Below are 26938 nucleotides of genomic sequence, written 5' to 3'. Positions count from 1 at the left end.
TATCATAATAATTAATGAACGTATAAAAATATAAATCAAAGAAAAATATGTTTATTGTTTTTTGGCGATTTTAATGTCATCATACTAGTTACTGTACTACAGTACATTACTTATGTTCATTACCGTACAGTACTACTTTCTTGAAACCAATAATAAAATATGTCCATCTCAATCTGGGTTCCCAAATAATATCTCAACAATTTCCGCCGTTTTTTTTTTTTTTTATTTGTTTGAATAACAGTGATTATAGTTTAAATTAAATTTTTACAATTAAAATAAAGCTTTTGACGTTGTCGACCTCGAGACTCACAAGAGTAGATTAAGGTGGAAACCCATGCATACAAATACATTAGCAGCAACAATTCAAAGTATTCTCTGTAGTACAAGTAATAAAACGAATTGACTGACGAACAATTTTAATGATAAACCGCTATCATTATTACTATGGCAGTCTACATTCAATTCCTTGTATAAATTTATTTTCTCATTAAAACATTTAAATTGATTTATGCCTGCAGTCTACCCACAGCTATACGTGTATACGTACTAAATTATACACTTCGTCTCAAATTATCTTTAAGATGTCATTTAGAAACATATAAAGGTTATTTTCATCCAATGCTTTTCAATTAGACAATAACATATTAATAAGACAAGATACAAACCCTAAAGAGTGTTACAAGTCAAAAGAAACAATAATAATAGAATGGTTTGTGGTGGGAAGTTGTAATTACTCCTTGCAGTGGCGTAGCGAAGGGGGGGTCCAGGGGGTCCGGACCCCCCCCGAAATTTTAAAAAAATTAAAAAATAAAGCATGGAGCAGGAGAAAAAAAGGAGAGTTGTCATTACTCTTGTCTACAAACATTAAATTGATTGATTTAATTGATTAAAGTGACCGTTGTTAAAAATATAATTGTCCTTTCGTTTAAATCATAAAGTATCAAACGATACTTTTGGGCTCAGCCTTTCGGATAGTGTAGTATAATCACGGTATTTCTATAGGGCGCGGTCACGTGATGTCGCAAAGTAACCTGAACCGTAACACGGTGAACAGTTTAAATTAGCGACAACTTCGTTCAAATTCGTCTTGAGGACATAAAATGACTGCTTAGAATTAAGTTACGACGTTGATTTCAGGTGTCATTAAACTGTAGACATGTATATAATTATTGAAAAAAAACATAAAAAATCACTTTCGGTCGGAAAATACACTTGAAAAACTCTATTGACTAGAACTTCAACTAATTTGGACTTCAGTGATTGAGGTAAATGTAATGTTTTCGATTGAGTTAGGACGACGATTTTTGTTATCATTAAACTGTACTATATACCTATATAATTATCGAGAAAAAAATCACTTCCGGTCGGTAAATACCGAAGAAAAGCTCACTACAGATTCAGATTTTGACGATTTTGGATTTCACTGGTTGAGTCTTTGAGATAAAAGTGGTACTTAGAATTATGTTAGAACATTGATTTTAGGTATCAATTGAATGCCGACTAATACCTATATAATTATGGAAGAGAAATTGAAAAAATCACTTCCGGTCGGATAATACACCGGAAAAACTCTACTGATAAGATGTTCCGACTACTTTGGATTTCACTAACTGAGTTATTATTTGTTTTTTCTCGATAATTATATGTTTATTACTTGGCGTTGAATTAATACCTAAAATCAATGTCCTAACATAATTATAAGTACCATTTTACCTCAACCACTCAACCAGTGAAATCCAAAATCGCCAAAACTTGAATCTGTAGAGAGCTTTTCTTCGATATTTACCGACCGAAAGTGATTTTTTTTCTCGATAATTATATAGGTCGAGTACAGTTTAATGATAACAAAAATCGTCGTCCTAACTCAATCAAAAATACCACGTTTACCTCAATAACTGAAATCCGAAGTAGTTGAAGTTCTAATCATTAGAGTTTTTCAGGTGTATTTTATTTCCGACCAAAAGTGATTTTTTTCCGATAATTATATACTCGTCTACAGTGTAATGATACACAAAAATCGTCATTATAACTCATTCATAAATACCTCAATCAGTGAAATCCAAAGTAGCCGAACTTCTAATCAGTAGAGTTTTCCTGTGCATTTTCCGACCGTTAGTTTGATCTGTACCCGAGCAACACTCGAAAATTGCCCTCCTTTTCTAAAGGGTTTTCGGCCGTCAGTGGCCCAATGTCCCCGAAGTGGTATTTCATTTTCTCCACATAATATAGTTGTGTCAATTATACGCTTGAGTGAAGCTCTGTTTTGTTCTTTTTCTTTCTTATCCAGTGAATCTAACATCACTTTGGTGCCTTCGGCCAGAATCGAACTTCGTAAAGTTTCTGTAGCTATACAAGAAAATTTTTGGTACTAGAGTTGCTGTGAGGATTGAATTTTCCTATTACATCTTTCCACTTTCTATAAGGCGTAGTTACTAAAGCTCCATATTTTTGGTATTTACCTTTTACCAGTGAACTCATTGGCAAATAACACACAAAACGTCCCCCGGATCCCCCGGTTTTGGACCCCCCCCGAACGAAATTTCTGGCTACGCTACTGACTCCTTGTAAAATACTATTTAACACTTGATTAATTTTGTTGTTTTGTTTTGCAAATGATATTAGATCTTATGTAAATAGTTATCAATGACAGTTGCTCTATGGATGGGCTTTGACTGTCAGGCCCAGTTAACCACATACGGTTCATATCTTCTTCTTCAGTTATAAGCGCTGGTTGTGTACAACATTGAAAGGAGCGCTAGTCATGGCATCACGTTTCTGATTGGCTGAGGGCTTATCCTGTAGTATTTATATCAAAATTTAAGTTCCATAAAAACTGAGTTAATATTTTACATAATTTTGTATCCAAATTTAACAGCAAATCATATATTTATTTACTTCTAGTAGTTTAAAGCCCAATGTGTAATTCACATAATATGAAAAAATTTAAACACCACACATGTTTATGTATAATCCAATGTGAATACCTTAAAATAATACTATCTTAGGGAAAATATTGACATAAATAAAACACCACACTAATAAATAAAACATTATAATTTGCTAATTATATACACATATCAAGATTTATAATAATAATTTTTATCAGTACCATCGACCTTGTACTGTATCGACTCCCCCCCTTATTCTGTTTGATAACATCCTTGCACAGGTCAGTGGCCCATGAGGACGGGCAGAGTAAGGCTTAAGAGGGGACCAGCTTCCTTACAAAAAAAAATATTCTGCGATTAGGGTGATTTCTTAGTCTACCTAAAATTTAAAAGTGTTGTTGAATTACAAGGAACATTCTTTTTAAAACCATTATTATTACATTGAGGAAGTCTTTCAAAGAACAAGATCTGACAAGCAATAATCTGATCTAATTGGAATTAGTCATATGAATGTATAGAAAGGAGGGTTCTGTGGTCTCAGCCCTCCCCCCCCCCACTGATTTGGAGAAAATCAATAAAATTGCACTGCACCCAGTAGGTTACTTTAAGCTAGAACAGATTTATGAGGTCTTTAAGCTCAACAACTTCTGGAGGAAGATTCCCGTGCCTATGTTTTTGAATGTCATGACATCAAACTATGAACCAAAATAATTTATTGTTGTTTGCACAACAAATGAGTTTTATAAATTCTCTAAAATGTTTAAGTTCTGATATTAATATGAATATCTGGTGTTATCCAGGGGTGACAATTTTATAAATAGATATGGTCGATAATATCATATAAGACCGGCATGCTTTGCCATTCCATGAAATATTGATGTTGGCCGTTTGAGAAGATTTGATGGTGAATCAAATTCTTTCACCTTTCCTTCATCCAGCACTATAACTCTGCAACAGAAAAACATAATTATACTAAAAAATAGGATAGTTTATACATTTTTTACTCTTTAGTTATACCAGGTATCCCAAAGTCATCCACTTCACCATAATTTTGGATCTGCAGAGGATTTTCAAATCTTAGAAGACAGTTATAATATAACCTGGGACATTTCTCATAAATTTCAAAATTACCTACTTCAGAGTTTTTCTTAACTTAATGACTACAACTGTTGATCATGAAAAAAGTTTCCAATGAAAGAAAATTTTATTTTTAAACCACTCTCTGAAAAATTATTTTTAAGCAACTATGCCACTTTGTATTTGAGACAATGAATTAAACAACTCCCAGGTCAGACTAAAAAATCAGATGTATTTAATTACCCAATAAAATTTGTCCATCTCATTTCACCTCTTCTTTATTAGCCTATTTTGGTTTCGTTTCCATATATTTTCTTTAATTTCCTCCCTTCTCTCTCCCAAATTACTTCTTCATCTTACTTGTTCTAGTTAATATGTTTGAAGTGGCTGCAATTCTACTGTATTACAAGAATCTTATATCTTTTCCTCCCAGCTCCATTGTTGTTTTCTAGGAAAGCTATCACTTCTAGGAAGGTTACACAAGATATACATGCCTGTCAGAGTCAATGATGGTGTTGAGCCTGTGAGCTATTGTGAGCACTGTACAATCCTTGTACTCCTCACGTATTGTCTGCTGTATCAAGTCATCAGTCTCCAAGTCAATGGCGGCTGTGGCCTCGTCCAGGATCAATATCTGAGTCTTCCTCAGCAGTGCTCGAGCCAGGCATACCAACTGTCGCTGGCCAACACTATGAACCGAAATATGGTGAATTGCATAGTAAACAATGTAAAGATTGTACCTTGAGTAAATAAAAGCACATAGATACTGGATGGGAACATTACTGAACCTTATTGATTCCAAATTGGAATTACATACTGTTCTTAAAAATTGGCTTTTAAATAGGAGGAATATAACTGATGAAAGAATTTAAAATCATTATACTAAACAAATGCTTATTCACTATTGTTTTAAATACTACAAGTTTACCTCAAGTTATCTCCACCCTCAGAGATTGTGTGGAATAGTTTCTGAGGCTGGGAACGGATAAATAGTCCAAGATGTGCCAAGTCCAGAGCGTGCCAAAGGTCTGAGTCATTGTACATCTCAAATGGATCTAAGTTCATTCGAAGTGAACCAGAAAAAAGGACTGGATCCTAAAATTAAAACATTATTTCAGTAAATTTTTATTTAAAGAAACATGTGTGACATTATTATGGTGGGTGGCATGAAAAATATCTTATTATAACAAGTACACATTTTTAAGTTTGTCTATTAGTTTGTGTATATGTAGATTAAAATTTGAACTTTAATGAGTTGGTCAAGTAAATTGAAAAAGTATTGTTTTTGTACAGGTATCTAGTATAAGGATCAACTCCACATCAAGCATTGATAAAATATCTTCTAGGATTCACAAAATATGTGTTTGTGTAAATAATTCCTCTAGCTACTGAAAATTGTTAACAAATCTATAGCAGAGTTGAAGGTACATCTCCGTTCCAACAACTCTATGAATAACCAAAGAAACTATTCTCTATGGAATGACTTAAGGAACAACCCAAGCAAAAAAATTTACAAAATATCTTAGTATAGACTCATTTTGTCACTCCATCTCATTATAAAGGCATTAAAAAAGGGAATAAATAAGATTCCAAGAACGTCTTAGATAAAACAATTTATGGACAAACAATCTGCATGGGTTTGTCTCTGTTGTTGTTAGACTCTGATGTTGAATACATTATTAAAAATCTGGAGAAACACTATTACCAGCCTATAAATTGCCCTTAACAAAGTTTTTTTTAAATTTCTAAATGTCATGACCTTATACTAGCTAAACTTAAAAACATATAAATCCAAAAAGGTTGAGTGGTTTATCAAAAATTGTACCATGCTGAGTACCTCGAGTGGTGAGGGCGAGTTTTGGTTTAGTTGGTTCGAAGATAGCGAGACACAAGAAGAAATTGCAGCAACATTGGGAGCAACTCAACAAACCAATTAGGTAAGCCTAAAAGCAAGATCCAGAAACAAGGAAATTTGGTACTACACATGTTGAATCCAAGAGATGTCGAAAGGCATGTTTTCATCTGCGAACGGCTGCTCCATAGGCAAGAAGAAAAGATTTTTGCATCGCATAGTGACTGAAGATGAAAAATGGATTCATCACAATAATCCAAAGTGAAAAAAATTTTGGGGAAGACCGAGCCACATATTAAGATGGACTGCAAAAAAACTTTCATTAATCAAAGGTGATGCTCAGACTTGGTGGGATTAGGTGGAAGTGCTTGGGAGCTAATGCTTGATTGCTAAATTCTAATGTTTATTTGATCCGTTTCAAATATTGATAGTGTCTTAGGGATAATAAAAGACAAAGTAGTATCCTCATTATCACTGCAGTCATTAATTTTCTTATCGGAAACATCTTCATACTCATAGTAGGTGTTCATACTTGCATTTCAAATCTGGGGCCATAAATTCATGAAGAGATAAGTCTCATCAATTCTTATTTTCTTTAATGCCTTAGGAGGAAGAAATTCTTTGAATTTTAATCTTTTTCCTCAAAACAGGCCAGATCTAAACTGAACAATTTGTGCTGCACAAAACGGCTTTCCATAGTTTGGACAGCTCTATCCACAGTTATGAAGATCTTTATTTTGAATTTTCTGAGAGAGAAGTTCCAACACTGCCATCTTCAGCAAATCCTCCTACCATTTTCTTTATTTTCTTTTTTTTCTCAGTTATTGATTTGCCAATAACAATGTCATTAAGAGTTTCATCAGTCTTTGCTCTTCCTTCATGTTTCTGCTTCATTTACAGTAGCGTTCTGCTGCTTTCAAAGTTTCAGCAAACTAGTCTCGTAGGCGTTTTAGTCTACTAAGAGAAGACTGAATATTTCTCCAGGCTTCAGTGTAGTTTAGATTTTCTGTTTGAAAATAATGAGATAGTAGCGTAGTGATCTTTATCACTTGCAAGAAAACCATGCCAACAAATCCAGACACTTAATAAAGCCAGTTGCTTCATGTCTTATTTTGGTGGTGAAATCAGCTGAATATGAAATTTTGGACAGAGCCAATACCAATACGCAATTTCCAGTGGCACTTTTGGGTATTAGTGATTTATTTTGCAATAGGTCCATCAAGTTTTGCAGTCTGTTGTGTTGCAGTTTATTTGTGTCAGCTCTCCTGCTTTTCAAGGTTACAACTTATGGTCTGGCATGGAGACTGTTTGTTCAGGAATCTTCAAGTACATGGGTTTGGTACATATGTTTGAGGGTCTGTGATACATACCAGATGAAATTATGCATGACAAAGTTATACACCAGATATTCAGGATATTTCATTACATGAAATAGCTGTTTCAAAATAAAACTATGATATGGATTTTCAGGAGTAGAGATACTCCAGGAGTAGAAACTCTAATTCTAATCAAAAAGATATTTCATAAATAGTTGCAAAACAAGGGATTTTACAATATAAACACAATATAAAAGGTGCCTCTTTTCTTTTCTAAGAGGCACCTTAAAAATGAAGTTATAATCATTTCACTTGTGTAATAATAATTTTTGTATTGAATTTAATAACTGGCAGTCCAGCATTTGTTATTAAAGTTGTAATGTAATGAGTATTAACTATACAATCTTTATTAATCTCACCTGAGGAATGATGGTAAGCCTAGACCTAAGATCTCCTAGTCCAATCTTGGAGATGTCCAGACCATCAATGTAAATATGTCCTCCAGCAGCTTCCAGTATACGGAAAAGACTCAGAGTGAGAGAGGACTTGCCTGCTCCAGTTCGACCAACTATGCCAATCTGAAACCAAATCTTTTAAAGCATTGTTTGGTTTTATTTCCCCTACACAACATTACAGTAGTAAATCACAGTTGTATAGCTAGAAATATCAATAAATCACCAATACCCTTTATAAACATGATTGATCTTATTTAGTCTGACAAATGTTTAATTTATCAAAACTATTTTTGAAAAATAATTATTGTAAATTATGTACGGTATACAAATTTATTCATGGAATCAAAAGAATTAATTTTGCATTTCATTATTAAATATAGTAGTTTAACCTAATGTTAAAATAATTTTAATCACTACTAGCTATTACCCCCAGCTTCACATGCAATGTTTGAAAAGTTCTTATAGTACTTAGTAAAAGCACTTATGATGTAATATGATGGAGTCCTATGAATGTGTCAAACGTAAGTAGGCATATATAGGGTAGATATTATTTAAGTGTGTGGATAAAAGAGTATCGAGTTTAACCTAACTCATATTGTTTTGCACGTGTAGGAGCATCTCTGATTAAAATTAATTATATTTCCAATGTCACAGTTGAGTCTGCCGTTGGTCAAAAAGCATTTACTTCCGGCCCTTGTCATATTCTTCCAGATTAAGATGTGTACATAGCAGATTTTACCTCGTCCTCGAAAAAAGAGTACATATGTAGGACTGAGAAGTCTCCTTTGGTCAAAAAATTGTTTACTTCCAGCCATTTGTATTCACTTACAGTGCCACAGTTTAGTTTGCTTTATTACCCCAATCAAAAAAACTATATAAATATGTACCTTTTGAAAGATACTTCGGTTAAAAAGCATCTACTACCAGCTCTTGTAATCTACTTTTGGTATAAAATATTTCCAGTGCCATGGTTGAATTTGCCTTGTCCCGATGAAGAAAAAATACATACATACATAGGACTAAGGCTATTACGGCCTAGGAGGGAATCCTACCTACTTCCTATCTATTTTTACTATAAGAAGGAAACCCTTATTTAGTAATTGCAATATTCCAAAATAATCGTTTACATGGTTTAGCATTATAGCCTTGTTGTTTTTGGACTATAGTCTGGGAAAGAATGGATCATTGAGGCACATTAGTGTTTACTTCTCTGTTTTTCTATAAGTCACTGTGCAGTTTGGAGTAATTTAGATGAAAACATTCACAGCTTTGTTCATTACAATTGGTTTTATAAAAGTGTTTAAATAGCATTAACAATACATTGGATGATTAACATTTGTCACTGCTGCAATTTGGAGTAAAATTTAGGTATTAACTTTACTTGCTATCTGCATTACACTACTGATCAAACACTGTGTATTTAATATTTAGTACAATTAAAATATCAACAAATCTTTCAGTATCTTTGATGAACTGCAGCTGAAACATCAAAGAAGGTTTAAAACTGTCAGTTACATTTGTATTGTGCAACACAAATATTATAATTATTTTTCCACATTCTACAGTGTTTCGAAAAAATGTTCCAATTCTTCTCTTCCTTTATCTACGGTTTCACACGCAGTTCTCAAAATTGAATGGTGTAGTCTTTTTAGTGAAAACATTTATGATGTCATATAATGAAGCTGTATGATATTTTTGAAACAGGAGTAGACAAATCAGGTATATATTATTTCAGTATTCAAGGTTAAGATATTAAAAATTTTAATACAACTTGGACTGGTTCTAATTTGCGTTTTCTTGTATACATATAACTCTCAAAAAAACTAATTTGATTAAAAGTATCAACTTTCATCTGTTTACGTTCACTTTCTGTCTAAGGTTTTTTTCAGTTCCATAGTTGAGTTTGCCATATGCACTGGTAAAAACAATACATAGCCAACTTCAATCAAAAAGCGTCTACTTCCAGCTCTTTTAATTTACTTTCTAATATATTTCTAGTGCCATAATTAGAATTTAATTTTTTGTACTGAAGAAGAAAATATATAACGTACGTATGACTGAAAAATTACTGCAGTCAAAAAGAGTCTGTTACGGCTGTTTAAACTGTCTTCCAGTTTAATACGTTTACGGTCTCACAGTTTTGTCACCCCAATCAAGAAAATTTGTATGTTGGTTTTCAAGATCTACGTGTTGGATCAAAAAGCATTTCATATCTGCACTTGTAAACTATTTCTAATCTAAGATATTTCAAGTGTCATAAATAGTGTTTTCTTTTTTGTTCCAATGAAGAAAATATAGTATATATACTTATGTATGAATAAAAAGTTACATTGGTCAAAAAGTATCAGTACCAGCTGTTTAAATACACTCACGGTTTACTTTATTTACGGTTTCACAGTTGAGTTAATGTTGCACCGACGAAGAAAATAAATGCACGATTGGGTTTTGAGGTCAAACTGACTTTGGAATAAAAGACTAATTTGGTCATAAATAATCTGCTTCTGTAGTTTATATTCTGCTTCCGGTATAAGGGAAAAAGTGTGCCATCCCCTTTGATTTCCCTTAAGCTACAGTAAAAATGTGATACACAATGTCAAGGAAGCCAAACAGTCAAGTACCTTACATGCAAACATTCACAGCTTGGTTCATTAAGGTGAGTTTTATAACAGTGTTTAAATAGTATTTCGAATGTATTAGATTGTTTATTCGTCACTGGTGCAATCTAAAGTAAAAATTAGAAAAAACTTAGTAAAGCACAACTTTATCTTTTTAATGTGCATTAGATTACTGACTAAGTACTGAATATCTAATATTTTCTAAAATTTAAATTTAAACAACATTTTTTCTAACTATTTAGTGAACTTCAGATTGGATTGCATGTCATAAATATTATCATTATTTTCTCAAATTCTCAAAAATTCCAGGATACTTTGACTACTTTTCTCTTCCTCAAAATCTTCTTCGGACTTCAACAGATATAATGAAGCTGAATTGGTCCAGCCGTTCCCGAAATTAGTGCTTATCAATACATTTAGCGATTCATTTTTATATATATATAATTATGTAATTTTAATATAGTTAATATAAAACATAGATATTTAAACACTCTAAGATATTGGAAACACATCTACCAATTCCTGACCTTTTCTTGGCCTTTGATGACAAAGGAGACACCTCTTAGCACCAATTCCAGGCCTGCTCGATAACGTACTTGGAAGTCCTTGAACTCGACAGTACCATGAGCTGGCCACTTTGGGTCAGGTCGGGGCTGAACTTCCCACGCTCCTTCCTATGCCCACATAAACCCTTCAGCACATGAACTTCAGGTCCAGATAAAATTATTTAATATTTAAGAATTATTTTTATAAAGTAAAAAATATATGTTATAATTGTTTTCTTTAATGCCTTCACTGCAACACCCAGTCATATACTGACTTTATGTCAGCCAAATAATTAGTAGCAACTGTTCATCGCAGTCAATGTGTTAAATAACATGATAGACTTAAATTTGTCCAAGACACGATACAGTATAACAGTCCATTATTGCTCAATATATACAAGTTTCACACTCATCCTACTTTAATGACTTATGACTGAGAAAAAAAGGATTATTATCAAACTTGGTCATCTCAAGAATTTCAAATTACCTATTTGTAGATGCATTACAACAAAATGCAATGAGTGTCAGCAAACATTAAATTTCTTTGTAATGCCAGTGTAATGGATACTATTCGAGGACAGGGGATAATTTTGGTAAGTATTTAGAAGTTGTGTAGTATATTTAACACATATTATTGCCAACGTTTTCGATTGGAGACACGCCAAACTCCCTCTGTGTTTTGCTATCTATGATAGGAAACCTTTGGGCATTGCTGTAATAAAAGTACAATATTTTGCAATAAACTTCAAATTATAATTGAGTTGATAGTTAAAGGAAAGGAATGTTAAAAATAGAATATCATATTAAGTAACTAAATTAGAGAGAGGAAAAAATAATAAATAAGAACCTTTTACAAATATTATTCTAAATAAATATTATCCTTACCTGAGGAATTTCAGTGTACTCTTTAATCCTCTCGACTGAGACAATGTTTGTCTCAATATCAGAGGCCATCCGTACTGCTAAGTTCAGCATCCCTGTAATCTGTGCAATCAAATTTTTGGCAAATTAAAATAGAAATTTTGTTGAAGAATGTAACATACTATTTGGTTTCAGGTCTATTAATTACACACACTATCAACACCATGACACTTCTTTAATGGTAAATATAAAATATAAAGTATGTTAATCCTAACATGTACTAAAAATAGATGAATGTTCCACTTTCCTGAATTCACATGGTTTAGAAACCTATGTTAGTTAATAGATACTATATGTGGGGACTGAAAATGCCACTTTCTTCCAAATGTTCAGTCTGTATATGGTTAGCTGATGCTGATTTTACTTGTATTTATGCCTGATGATTGGTTTTAAGGGTGTCAAGCTTATGATCTGAGAAAAAAAAAGTCATTAACCCTTTGGTACCTCCACCTAAACTAGTATAGGTGATGATCGAATTCTTTCTTTAGATAGATTCCTCTATCGGTTTGAATAAAAACTAGGTTATGTGCTTGTATAATACAAATTGGTTCTCAACTCCTTGACTAGAAGCAACAATTATCAAATCAATTTACTTATAAACTATAAGCGAGTCAATTTACAATAGGAATAACCCTTTATTGTAATTATTTTATTAACCTACTTTAAATTTTGTACTTTGTACATAACAACTTATTAAAAATATTAATTTTGCAAGAATAAGTATTATTATTCAGCTAAAACAGCCTACTTATAAAAGTGTCAGAAATAATTGTTTTAACCATGAACCCATTCTTATACCATTTATTTTACTATGATATTTGTACTTTAACAGTACTAAATATTCATGCAAAAAACTTTTAAATTTTAAACTATGTACTTTTTGGAGAAAAACTCAAATTTGTATGTGTATAATGACAAAACTTTTTCATTATAACCTATTTTTTGTTGTATATAACTAGAAAAATCATAAGACATTATGCAAATGACACTCTCTCCCAGCACTTTAAGTCAATTAGTAGAGCTCCTAGAGCAATTTCAGAAACATCTTTTCATTATTTTTAGTGTTTTAGAAAACTTTACATAGCTATATTTTTTAAACGGTTTGAGATAAAAGCTTAAAATTTAGTATTTTTCTTAGTCTCAGTCCTTACTATACACACTACATTTTAGCAAAATCTACAATGGTGAGGTAAAATTGTTGTCTAAATTTTTAATGGCTAATAACATGCAAGGGCCCGATAAATAAATGGTAGACATTTATAACAATTAAAACTTCACAAATTATTATAATACTACATAAATAATAATGTATGGTATATTAATAGTTTTATCACCAACATAAAACTATTACATGCTTCACCTGCTACACTGTTAGTATCTATAACCCCATGGTGGTACCATAGTACAATTTTAAGTAAAGAAATTAATTTGATTCTTGACATTAATACATTCAGCTGTTATAAATATAAATAAACACATGTATTAAACTGAAATTTATTGTGTTTTTTAGTTCGTATAAACTTTAAGATTGTAAAACTGACAAAAACCCTGTTTATTTATGTTTTTAATTTTTAAAAATCTAAAAAATTAAAATTTCCATTGAGATAAAAGGGTTATTTAATAAGTCCTTAGAAAAGAGTAGGAAAAACCTTTTTTTTTATTTCTAAAATAATCTCCTTTCAACTCTATACATTTGTCTAAGCGTTTTTCCAATTTTTCAAGCCATCTAAAAAGTAGGATTTTGGAACCTCCACAAAATAGACATTTGTTTTGGAAATTACTTCCTCCTTGGACTTTGTTAGCCAAGCCATTTCTTCAAGTCTGGAAATAATAATTAGTCCCAGGAGGCCAAATCTGGTGAATACGATGGGTGTTATAATAATAGGAACTTTAATTCCATAATCTTTGGCCATTGCAATTGTGCAGGTGTACACCTGTGCATTGTCTTAATAAAACAGAATCTTAGTGTTTTTCAAATGAATACGTTTTTTTCTTTATTTCATTGCTCAACCATTCAAATAATTATGCATAATACCAGTTATAGTTGTTCCCTTTTTCAAGTAATCAATGTAGATGATTCCACAAGCATCCAAAAAGACCGTGGCCATAACCTTACCAGCCGACTTGACCGTCGTCACCTTCTTCAGATCCTGTTCACCTTAAAAAATCCACTATTTTGACTATTATTTTGTCTCTGGAGTGTTTCATATGTAACAGTTATATATCGACCAAGAAACTTATTAGGATTGTGACGTTTAAAGCGCTAAAACAGCCTCAGAGTCGACCACGAGATTGTGTTTATTCTCCACTGTGAGTAAATGTGGCACCCATCCTGCTGAGATTTAGTTACATCCAATTTTTCATACAAAATTGAAGTCACTGTACCTTGCGATAAGCCTGTGGCCTTAACTATTTCACACGCTTTTTAATTTGTTGATCACTTAAAATCATGTTAAGGATTTTGTCACTCATTCGAGAGGCAGATACTTCCACAGGGTGTCCTAATCTGCTTTCATCTTTTGTGGATGTACGACCACGTTTAAACTCAGTCACCCTATTGTGAACAGTTGCAAACACAGGAGCAGATATGCCATCAAGTTTCTCCAACTCAGCTTTGATTTCTTTCAGCGTCAACTTTTCAAATCCAAGAGTTTAATCACTGCTTGAAACTCTCTTGTATCCATTTTTATAGACAAATTAAAGTTATTTACTTTAATCAACAACATCAGTTAAACTATGTGATGGATACAGCTGAAACTTTAACAAATAATTAGGAATGCTACTTAATGGCAAAAGTTTATTTTCAATACCATGATCACCCTCTATTGGATTTTGTAAAGACTTATTGAACAACCCTAATAACTAACTATAACATCCATACCAAATGTCTTAATAATTAGTTTGTTTAATTTCTATAAATCTAATTTATAGTGGTAATCAAGGGTAGTATTTAGAAGAAATTTAAAGGTTAATAATTTTTTGTACAAACCTGCAAAGCATAACTAATGGAAAGACCAACAATTCCAGGTTTCAACGTATCTCTTTCCAGAACAGCAAATAAAGCTGCAAAGAAAATTAAAATATTGCCTATTGTCTCTAACCGGATACCGAGCCATCTGAAAAAGGTGTCAAGGCCAATGTATAAAGAAAATTTACATACAATTTTTACAAATAACTGACTTACTAAAAATAGTGTCTTTTATATAATATTCAGCCTTTAACTATGAATGGATGAATTCTAAAAATTGAGAAAACAGTCATATAGATTTAGATGGGTTTTGTATGGTTTCTCTCACTCTCATCACATGGAAATATTGAATTTCAAATCTACACAGCGAGTATCAGTTAAACAACACAGGACTTAAATGTAAACAAATCAGTTTATTTTAAAAAACATCTTCTTTACTCTACAATAAAATACCTATGGCCTGGATATAAAACCAAGAAGTAAAATCACAACTTATCTTTAAGGTGGTGCAATCGATTATACTTAATAAAATATTTTTAAATATTAAATTGGTAGCTGTTTATTAAATATAGATTAAAATGTGAAATTTTTGCAGTGTGTACAACAGTTATACCTTCAGAAGTGACTTGTCATTCATAGTAAAATTTAATCTCATAAAGAGAAAATTTAAAACATGTGAATTCCTTAAATTATATTTTATTAGAAGGAACATAATTTCCTAAAATCAGAAATGAATAAATAAACATGTCACTCATGTGTATACTATAAAATTTCACATTGTAATCGTTAATCTTTTTTTTATTTGTGTCTGATAAAAAAATTAACTAATTCCTTACTTTAAATTACTGTACAGTAATTTCATGTGGAGTGATCAAAAAGTTATTTTTTTTTTATAATTCAGCGAAGTTATCTTAGAATTATAAATTTAACATTAAAAAGTATTTTCATGACCTAAAATAGATTGCCTTGCCAAAAAGAAGTACACTTTTGTAATTTGATGTCATTAAATAAATCAGTGTCAGAAATATAGAGTACTGTTGTTAAACTGTGACTTATAAAAAGTCTATTTTAAAATAAATCTAATCAAGTTATATATTTAAATCATCGCAATACTGAATAGAAAATTAAATGAAACTTTGAATACCTGTGTTTTTTTACCTCAAGTTAGCCCCAGCCTCATTTAGCTCCAATTTTTTAACGAGTTAGCTTTATTATATACCTGTTTGAGACCAAGCTGGTGTAGTAGCAGACTTGGTTGGTGTCCACTCTGTCTTCCGCTGTTTTGACAAAACGATCCTCAACCCTATATGCTCTGATCGATGAAGCACCTACAAAGCCACGATTACATAATATATTTTATTGTAAAAGCGCTTGCACCAGAACATTGAGTTTTGTGGATTAGGAAGTCCAGGATAGATGCATAGCTTGATTTAGACTTAGCGAGTGTGAAGTCAACAAGTTTTATTCTGTTTTGAACAGAGTGTTGTTCTTACTTAGGAGCCGGTTGTAGAAAAACAACCTTGAGTTTTCCTCAGAAAAAACAATGTTAATATGAAAATATTGTCAAACTTTTATGTACTTCACCATTTAAATAATAAAAAAAAGCCTGAACTTTATAAAAACAAAGCGTTTGGATTAAAATCAATAAGATCTTCAAAATGAGATATCTGCCATAAGATAAGAATATGCATTTTTGTGCGTCTGTTTTATTTTTAAATAAAGCTAAATTTCAATACCTATTATTAATTTTTTTCCTAAGTAATTCACATGAATCTTTTCAGAATTAAATGTTCTACAAATCTGTTTAAGAAAAAAATGATCTTTATTTAACATTTATGGAAGTAATCTTACGTTAAACACAAAAATGTGTTATTTCTTTGCACCAATTCTTGTATTTTACGTAAGATATCTCTGAAAGTATTGCATTTACAGCTCTGGGACGAATTTTAATAAATTTGTCAGATATAAAAACATAAAAAACAATCGTATTTGTATCTTTGTAACTACCTTTACCATTTTTATACGGCCTGACTTCACCAAGGGTTCTGAAATCCGGGCGAAATCTTTCGCTAGACGTAACTCGCTAACAAAGCGTTTCCGGGCATATGGTTATATGAACTTTTTTACTTGTTTTTAGCTATAGAATAAGCACTCGAGAGATTGCCGTTTAGTTTTGAATCACCTTAGTTTTGAATATATATAACTTATATATATATATCTCCTCCAATTCTATACTGTTATTGAAATAAAGTTAGAGGTTAGAGCACTTTTTTTTTAACTGAGCAACTTGTTTAGAATAAGGCAAGGACGTAGCCAGGGAGGGAGTTCAATTTTTTTTATTACTTTTTTAGTAAACAACTATTATTATTTAATTAATTCAGTATTACTGACACATGTACAGCTAAAAGATCGTTCTCAACAAAGAAACGGGCCAAGAACTTTTTAAGGAACAAAATGGGACCTTACTCTATGTCCACAACAGGAAAATATCAGCTTTCTGGACCACCCCCCAATTTTTTTCCTGGCTACACTCTTGGAATAAGGATTAATGTTTTGCAGTCTGATGTGCCGCTACACTAATGTATTTTATTTTATTTGTAGCTGATGCAAATTAACTAGTTTGTTACACTTTGAAATAGTAATAGTTATCCTGGCTAAATAGGATAGTTATCCTGGCTGATAAGCGTTCAAGAAAAACTTAAAAGGTGCGCCAGCTGATTTTTTGGATCTCTGTTATAAGGTTATGATAAGCAACAATTTTATGGACCAACTTAATTATTACAAGCAGCTGTCATTTGTGTGGTAGAATAAAAAAACTGTATTATTTGAAATTTTGACTTATTAATAGCTACGTTTAGTGAAATTATTGTCCACTAAGCAATGTTGTTACACGTTTTAAAAACACGAGCTTGCTCCTTTAAATAAAGAACTAAATACTTAGAGATGTGTTCTTGATGTATGACTGCACTATTTTGGTTAACTGATCATAATGCAATCCTCTGATTTGAATGACTTCACTGACCAGAAACAGTTTCACTGAAGTGGGAGAAGACGGGAGATCGGGACACGGACTCTATCCTCTTCAGTTGGCGAGAAGTTGTAACATAAAACTTCTGTAAACCAATAGAAAATAAATTAATATCTCTAACATTATTGGTGCTTAAAAAGAATCATCCAATGCTAAACGAAAAATAATTAACATCGAGGCTTAAATTTGGTTTAAATACCATGACTTATCATGAAGTTATAGTACACACCAAGTAACAGTGTTCAGTATTTGCTTCCTTGAAGTTATAGCGTATGATATTCAATGGTCAAACTCGTTTAAAACTTCAACAAGTACATTCAGATCTCTTACTTCTACAGCCGTAGTATAGTAAGGCAATTTGACCAATTTAGCTTAAAGAAAGGCACATAATCTAAATCTTTTATATGCTTCCATCAGAAGAATTGGCTCACCATGGTGTATGATGACTAAGTGATTTAAACGTAGGTTATATACCATGGTGATATCATTAGGTTCTAGTAGATAAGTCCATAATAAAGGAACCTGATTATTAATTCCATCTTCCAGTGGAGGATGATATACATAATCCAGTTACTTTTCATTTTGTAATAAATTAAATAATAACAATATCTTGCTAAGGATCTAAAACGTTTAAAACATGTGGTTTAGAGAAAACCAAATCATAGAAATTCCTGTCTTGGTAAGACTTAATTTTCTTCATGTAAATGTAAATTCAATTTGTCAGTAATTTTTGTATAACGACATTTTTAAATTATAAAAACCTATACATTATAACTCCTATTTTGTCAGGTTCCTGACTCCATCTGACACTCAACGAAAATAAACACAAAGTATTTTATGCAGTATAAAGTTGACATAAGTTGTTTTGTATTTAGCTTAATAAAATAAATTTTTTATTGTTTATAATTTTAATTCAACAAATAACGCCATTTTTGTGTTTTGTAGGGATAGAATACATTTCACTATGGTAAGTAAATACTCTACATGCAAGACAACCTGGAAATAAGTACAAAGTTCCCATCTCGTGGCTCCATTAAGCACAAGAACAGAATTGGAAGCCGTAGCTTCGCCTTGCACAGAATAGCAATGAACTAAGAACCTTGTCATAGAGAAGTCACTTTGTTCCCATCCCTTATCACTTTCATTTAGTGTAGCTCTTTCCTAAGTGTCATAGAACTAAGCCATTTTCATGTTTGCCCACCCTATGTGTCCTATGGCATGGGTATCTCTACATATGTCTCATCATACATCAAACCCTGAAATTCCTTCCACAGACAGGAAATTCTGAGAACCAATCTCTGGATACCCATCCTCTCCTATGGTTTCTACTGACTTGCAAGTGTTAAATTAATCTCTTGCTGCTTTGCCTAATAAGACAGCAAGGTGGTCCTCAATGTTTGATAAATTTAATAATAATTATAATTTGTTCCATCAGACGAGATTTATTTTTGCAACTACCTGATTTGTTTATACAATATTATTTACTTTAGTTATATAAGTAACCAAGTTAAGCTTCATCTCCAAGAATTAAGTGCAATAATAAAAGCATTACATTGAAAAATAGATTACATCAGTGGTATTTAAAGATGAATTAAAAATGTGACCTAAAGAGCAAATTTAAAGATGAGTAACATTATTGCTTATTTTTTAGAGTTTAATTCTTAATAGTTTAGTAAAACTTTTGCACAGTATTCCCACTTTCATACTACTCACCTGTAGTAAATAGTAAAGAAGTCCAACAGGAATAATGATGGAAGCAAAAGCTGGAGTTGACCAGGTGATAACCACCAGTGTCCCTACAACCTGCACAAGAAGATAAGAAATAAAGGCAAACAATTGTTTATTTATTTACTGAAAACTATTAGAAACATTTCAAATCTATTTAATAATAACAAAAGAAGCAGTTAATCAGGATGTACTCAGGAAGTAAACTGTGGTCATTAGGACAAAAGGGAAATTCAAAGGGTGTAGGGATATAAAACAATTATAAATTCCAAAATTTGGGTTCCATATATATCTTTATGAGTATGTCCTGATGACTGTAGCTTACATTGGCAGACATCGACAAAGCGCTATTGACTGAGAAAGGCAGCGTGTTGTCAACAACTTCAATGTCTTTTCCAAATCGGTTGACAATTCTTCCTGTTGGAGTGGTATCAAAGAAGCTCATCGGTGAACGAAGCACATTGGTTAGCATTGACAGGTGAAGGTGTTGTGAAGCTAGGACTGTAGCGAAGGCTAGCGAATAGGCACTAGCCAAAACTGCAGCCACTGTATAATAGCAAAGCAAAATTAGAGAGTATCAAAATAAATGGCTAATACAAGACATTATCCTTTATATTTGTATCCTAAGAGAAATCAGTCAAAAGAAAAGCGCCCTTCCAAGTTCTGAATATAAAATGATTTATTTTTGGTTTTTACCTTACAGATTTAAAAATTAATAAGGGGCTATTCTATCCAAAGGAGCTACATCTTAATGATGTCCAGCTATACACAGAGTGTATCCTAAACACTTGAGGCAAACTTTCAGAATACGAAATTCTGGTTAATAATTAATTAATTGTTTACCAACATTTCCTTGTTTGGAGTTGAGTTTATGCTGTCAATATTACTGTTTCTGTATACTTTTATGAATAAGCTGAGAGCCTATATTCATCATTAAAACAATAGTTGAATGAAAAAATAAATTCGCCACTGCTGTTGAAATGGGTTCAGCTATTTACTGTAAAGACAATCTTACAAGTAACACAGAGGCTATTGAAATAAATAACTTCTGTGAGGAACTCCTCTTTGAGGCAGCACTGATACGTATCACGCTAAGTGGGAAGCAAATCTATGTTTTAGGAGTATACCGACCCCCGGCAGGAAACATAAGAAATAGCCTGGACGCCTTATCTAACATTCTAGACCATAACCAAGCTCATAACAAATTGTTCTTACTAATGGGTGACATAAATATTGACAGTCTTAGAAGTAACAATCCTGGCAGTGTAATGTTTAATGATGAACTGACCATGCAAAATATGAGAAGACTTGCACTCCCTGCAACTCGTGTCACAGCTGAAACAAACACCTCTATAGACTGCATATGTACTAGTATCTCAGAAGAAAAAGTTGCTGCAACCATCTTACAAACTGGTCTCTCTGATCATACAGGCCAGCTTTGTAGTGTGGACTTTATTCATGACAAAAATACATCCATCAGTCTTAAGCGCAAACTAGGCAAACAAAATCTGGAAAATCTCAAATCTTTACTATCCATTAAGAACTGGGACATTGTCAACAATGCTGAAGACGCAGAAACAGCCTACAACAACTTCAACGAGATACTCAGCATTGCCCTAGACATCGCCTGTCCAAAGAGGAAAAGCAAAACCAGAGTTGGCAGTAAGCCATCACATTACTACGACTCAGAGTGTGCAGAGATGAAAACCTCATATATACGAGCTCTTAATATTTATGAAACAACAGGAAACACTAGAGACAAAGAAGAAATGGTGAATAGAAAGAAATTTTATGACCAAAAGCTAAAATTGCTGCGTCAACAAGTTAACCTTCAATATATACAAAACTCTGACAACACAACAAAAGCACTATGGAGTGTTATAAATAGTGAGAGACTTAGCAATAAGACTAGTCAAACATGCCCTAAGCTTAACATTAACAATATAACTATAGATGACCCAGAGGAAGTAGCTGAAAACCTCAACACCTATTTCACCCAAATAGCAGATATCACAATAGAACAAAATAATTTACTACCAACTGACAGAATAGATGAGGACCAGAATCTCCTACACACTCCTCCGATACAATCATTTAAACTAACACCTACAACCTGGATAGAAGTACAAAAGGTAATTCAGAATCTTAAAAATAAATCATCCAGTGGTTTAGATGAATACTCTTCAAAAATTGTTAAATACTGTGCGCAAGAAATCTCCCATCCTCTCGCAGCCATAGTCAACAAGTCTTTTGCCCAAGGCCACTTCCCTACAAAGCTCAAAGTTTCTAAAGTCTATGCAAAGCACAAAAAAGGACTAAAATCAGAGCCCCAAAACTATAGGCCCATCTCACTGATATCGACTTTCTCAAAAGTTATAGAGAAACTTGTGCTGAACAGGCTGATGGTTTACCTTAAACACCATAATTTAATAACAGATAACCAGCATGGATTTCAAAAGGGCAAATCTACAATTTCTGCAATCATAAGCCTGGTTGAATCAATTATTGACAGTATTGATGAAGAAAGGTATGTAACAGCTCTTTTCATTGACTACAGCAAGGCCTTCGACTGCCTGGGACACGATCTTATTTCCGAAAAGCTCAAAACTCTTGGTATAAGAGGTAAAGAGAACATGTGGTTCATAAGCTACTTACAAGGAAGATCTCAAGTTGTGGAGGTCCAGGATACCAAATCTGGCCTTACTAGCTCATATATATCAACTCAAAAACCACTAACAAGAGGAGTCCCTCAAGGATCCGTGCTCAGCCCCATACTTTTTATACTATTCACCAATGACTTCCCAGCTTTTATTGAAAACTATAGTACTGACTGTATAATGTATGCAGGTGACACTACATTCCTTGTTAAAAATGACTCTACGGAAGAACTATCTACTAACTCACTAACAGCTTTACAAGGAGCTGTTAAGTATAGTGTATCAAATGACCTGGCATTAAATACTGAAAAGACAACACAAGTGCACTTTAACAAGAAAAAAGGAATACCTGCAGATGTCCCAGATATAACTGTCCTCAACCAAGTCAAATTTCTGGGCTTAACACTTGACAGTGGACTTTCGTGGACTGAACATGTAAACACTATCTCCAACAAGATATGCACTGGAATTTACGTTATGAAACGTATAAAAACAGTTTGTACTCAAGCAGCAGCTAAGGCTGCGTACTATGCGCTTGTTGAGTCTCATATAAGATATGGCTTAATCATCTGGGGTACTTCTAATGGAAATCTGAATAAGATTCTGATACTGCAAAAAAGAGCAATTAGATCCCTTGCCAATCTTGAGCCTCAACAAAGCTGCAGAGAAGCATTCCAAACTCTGGGGATACTCACTGTACCAGCTCTTTATATTTATGAATCTATCATACATGTTTCCCGACTCAATCTGCAAACCCTTGGAGATGTCCACAACTACCCTACCCGCCACGCCTCTAGATATATACTGCCTCAGCATAGAACAGCACTTTTTGAGAAAAAACCATCCTATGCAGGAAGAAAATTTAGAAATCACTACCGGAGAACTTACAAAGTCTAACTGGAAATGCACTAAAGGAACCACTTAAAAATTTCCTTCTTAAGAAGACAATCTACAACATAGAAGAGTTCAAAGAAGCTGCATAAACTCTCTCTCTATATGTATATGTATATCTTACTTTATATTCTATTGTAAAACTTGATAAAATTACTGTACTTAATGTTCATGTAATAAAGATATTTGAATTTGAATTTGAATTCAATTACTTATTTATATTACCACTCAAAGTTAAGTTTAAAATAAATTTAGTTGTATTTAGAAATCAAGACAACAAGACAGAGATTTCATTTGAGCTCACATCACAACAAAACTATTTGGGCTTACCTTGGCCAACTCCATACAGTGTGTAGATCTCTAGATAAAAGCTGCGTTTTTCTGGAACCTGAACTCCGTCTACAGCTGCCGCCTTATCATTGGTCCAGTCAGACAGCCAAATGTTGGACAACACTGAGAAAGCTTGAAACAGAGCCATGAACCCCACTGTGGCTATACAGAGCAGTATACCTGCAGACTTCAGGTAGTGAGTGTAAACGCTCCACTTCACCTGGTAAGATAAAAATCAAAGTCAGCATAAACACTTCATGAGGTCAGGGGGAGATAATTTTTTTGGAACTACAGACAGTTTTCTTTGCTTGTTTTTTCAATAAAATACTTAAGAAAATAGTTTTCAAAGCATTTATTTATACAACAATATAACAACCGTTAGTTTTGTAAATACCAGTTACATGTAATATAAATATAGGGGGTGATCCAATAGGATAAAAATTTAAATCTTTGAAGACAGCCTTTTGACATTTTGTGTCCACACTGCAGAGAATTAAGATGATATATTCTTTTAAATGGAAAGTCAATTTTTAGTTATTAAAATAATTATGCTTAATATGTGCTATATACCAGTTTATATTTTATCCTTTTTCAAATTGTATGAAAGATTACACATTATAATCCATAAAGACATTATTTACTTAGCCTCCTTAGCTGAAAAAATAGTCCTATTTCATGTTAACTTTCCTCTGGCAACTACCATATATATATATATATATATATATATATATAGAGTTTATTGGATTAAGGTTTCGTGTACAGATTATAAAAGTCCTCTGATTCCACAGAAATAGCTGTAACCTTAGTTCTCATGTTACCTGACTTGTTAGATAATGACTATATTTAAGTTTTCTGGTTCATTCTATGTCCAAACTTTGCTAAAACAGCTAAAATTTAAAAATATTTTGGCCTTACCATGGCTACCTTCGGTCAATAGATGTTAAACCACACTGACAAGGACAATAGTGTACCACTTATAAAATTGAGTGGTAGAATTAGATTGTATTATGGTTGGCTGAAGTTCACCTAATCGTCAATTAATATAACTGATTAGCGATCAGTATGGCTTCTATATCTCAGGTTACCAGCTGTTTTATTTCACAATATGGACAAATTAACCATTAAACACAGTAACAAAACCATCTATACGTTAGAATGTAACGAATCAAAAGCACTTACAAAAATTACATACTATTATCCAAGGCTAATATGAGAAAATTCTGAATTAATCAAGAAGGAAGTTAACACACACAAAAAGTGTCAATTATTTAAAGATCAGACAAGAGAGAGTGATCTGCAAGACTTAGAAGATTAATATGGTTGTAGTGTACTTAAATAAACTCATAAGATCAGCTTGACAGTTTTAACATCAAGAGTTTAATGAGACTGTTGCATCATTCAAAAGAAAAGTGGCTTCCCTTTTGAAAACTTACACAAATATATACACACAATATACATAGCAAATCTGGTAATGTATTCACAAGTGTTAGTGTTTATTTGTAATTATTAATACATTTAAGAATGTTGTTAATTTTGTTTTCTTATGTTTACACATGTTTCTGAATATTTATGTTTTCTTGCATGTTGCTGGTTGAATTCTCTTATTTTTGCATAAAGTTCTTCGTTAAGTTTTCTTATCACTTGGTGCTATACATTTCGTTAATGTGTTTTTATTGTTTGCCTGTCTTGGTAGGTTGTTAAATTTGATCTGGCGCATAAATAAATACTTCAGACTATCGTCTACTCCGTTGGGTGCACGACTGTTTAATTTTTAAAGCAAATTAATTTTTTAGTTACCACTTAGGGTACATGTAGAAACAGTGAAAAAACAAATTGAAATAATTTTGTTTGTGCAAAATTGTGAAGCCTAAATACTTGTCTCAATATACTTAGAAGTTTAACTTCAAGAAAAAAAATCAATTACAGTTTTTGCCATTGTTATTGAAAAATGCAATGGCAAATATAAAGTCCGGAAATAATCAGTTGTTGTGAACATGTTAACTATTTATTATTTTCTTTTCCTATTTTTTTTTCTATTTAGCTGATTTTTAACTAAATTGTATTCGTACTTATTCATTGTTTTGTTGATTATTTATTTTTAACACTGTTGTTTATTTAATTATATAATTAATTATTATTATTGTTTAGACTATACTCTTTAATACTGATTTTTACAACTTATTTAATTGGACTACTGCTGTAATAAATAAATAAAATAAATATACATCAGAATCATAAAAATGATTAAAATTAAACTATGAGTTGCACTCAAGCCTTTACTAAATTGTCCATATTTTTTAATAATTGCCTTAGTAAACTAGAATAAAATACACAACAGGTACTTACACTGCCAGTTTCAGTTTTCTCAGCTTGAATCAATCTGTCAATGTGAGAAGTGAATTCCAAGTCATCGTCGGAGTCCACAGTCAACTTGCTAGGCACATACACATTTCTACTTGTATATAATGTGGTGACAACAGGAGATTAGGGATGAGTATGTCACATGAACATGTCATTCCCACAGAAATTCAAAATACTAGTCACTTTAAAAATAAGGTTATACAAAGTTCTTTTTGTTGTTGGTCTGTGCTGAAGTGTTTTGTCATAGAAAAAGTTAAGACTGATTCCTATATAGCTAGAGGCGTGACAAGCTGTTTCAATCACAGAGCCATTGTAAACGTGAGAAATTAAATTATTTTAACAGATATCATAGTTATGGTGGAAAGGGTTGATTCAATGTGAATGCTGAATTTAGCTCCAGATTACTTACCTTCCTCTTAGTGAAGCATCTGAAATCTGATGCTATCATAGACTTGACTCCTGGAGTCTGGTACCATGTAGGTTATGTCTGAAGAGATAAGAAAACTTGGTTCCTCTACCGTGTTGTGGGATCCTGTCAGAAACATTGTATTGCACTCAATTGTGCGCCTGATGAGAGCATACTTCTTCACCTAGATTACACTATATTTTGTAGTCTAGGTGTCTCTGATGTCAAAACCATGTAAAGAGTTTCTTTTGAGCTTCTCTGTCACCGACCTTTTTTTGGATCTCTTCAGACGAACATGACGCCAGATTCCAGGAGTCAAATCTGTGACAACGTCAAATTTCAGACGTTGTACAAAGACGAAGGTGAACTGGAGCTAAACTCTACATTCACATTAAAATATTTATATTGCAATATTTATTTAGCTTTGTTGGGTTCTATATTACAAACCACAACTAATATGTTTAGGTATATTAAAAATATTAACATACAGTTTGATCAAGATAGAAATAAATAACATTGATAATAATTAAACAGGAAAATATTTTAAAAATTTTTTAACTGTTTTTGTTTAAATAGAGTATGAATATAAACTATAAAAACCTTGTTACATATACAAAATCTGCTGAATACAATAGCAGTTAGGATTGGTGGTAAGGGGAGAAAGGAACAAATAATAAATATAGACTCTTTGGACTCACTGCAACATATAGTGTTGCAGTTATTTCATCCAAACATTTGTTACAATGGCTGCATTATCCCTTTTGTGCCAGTGGAATCTTTTACTATTTCGTTCCATAACCGTCTCAGTTAAGGAGTGCCTAAACAAGGCAGTTTCAGTTGCAATGACCCATCTCTATACATAATCATTCACTAATACTATTAATTTACTTATAAATGTGGTAT

General features: G+C 32.5%; 1 protein-coding gene across 2 annotated transcripts in view; it reads right to left on the bottom strand.

Annotated features, from left to right (window-relative positions):
* Positions 1 to 3226: 3226 nt before the first annotated feature.
* LOC124357022 (multidrug resistance-associated protein 1-like) overlaps positions 3227 to 26938 on the bottom strand; it is an 81436-nt gene continuing 57724 nt past the window's right edge. Inside the window, exons 19-31 of one of the 2 annotated variants that reach the window (XM_046808391.1) lie at positions 25615 to 25702; positions 23269 to 23488; positions 19716 to 19936; positions 19379 to 19468; positions 17660 to 17750; positions 15857 to 15965; positions 14659 to 14785; positions 11634 to 11732; positions 10731 to 10877; positions 7553 to 7711; positions 4894 to 5060; positions 4460 to 4654; positions 3227 to 3836 (exon numbers count right to left, since the gene is read on the bottom strand). In XM_046808391.1, the coding sequence (XP_046664347.1) occupies positions 3725 to 3836; positions 4460 to 4654; positions 4894 to 5060; positions 7553 to 7711; positions 10731 to 10877; positions 11634 to 11732; positions 14659 to 14785; positions 15857 to 15965; positions 17660 to 17750; positions 19379 to 19468; positions 19716 to 19936; positions 23269 to 23488; positions 25615 to 25702 (1825 nt within the window). In that variant the 3' untranslated portion in view covers positions 3227 to 3724. The remainder of the gene's footprint in view (positions 3837 to 4459; positions 4655 to 4893; positions 5061 to 7552; positions 7712 to 10730; positions 10878 to 11633; positions 11733 to 14658; positions 14786 to 15856; positions 15966 to 17659; positions 17751 to 19378; positions 19469 to 19715; positions 19937 to 23268; positions 23489 to 25614; positions 25703 to 26938) is intronic. The other variant, XM_046808393.1, reaches the window with a different exon arrangement.

Source organism: Homalodisca vitripennis, chromosome 3 (genome assembly GCF_021130785.1).
Source record: "Homalodisca vitripennis isolate AUS2020 chromosome 3, UT_GWSS_2.1, whole genome shotgun sequence".
Lineage (NCBI taxonomy): Eukaryota > Metazoa > Arthropoda > Insecta > Hemiptera > Cicadellidae > Homalodisca > Homalodisca vitripennis.
Note: the sequence above shows the minus strand (reverse complement) of the source record. Positions and strands in the feature narration are given on the sequence as shown.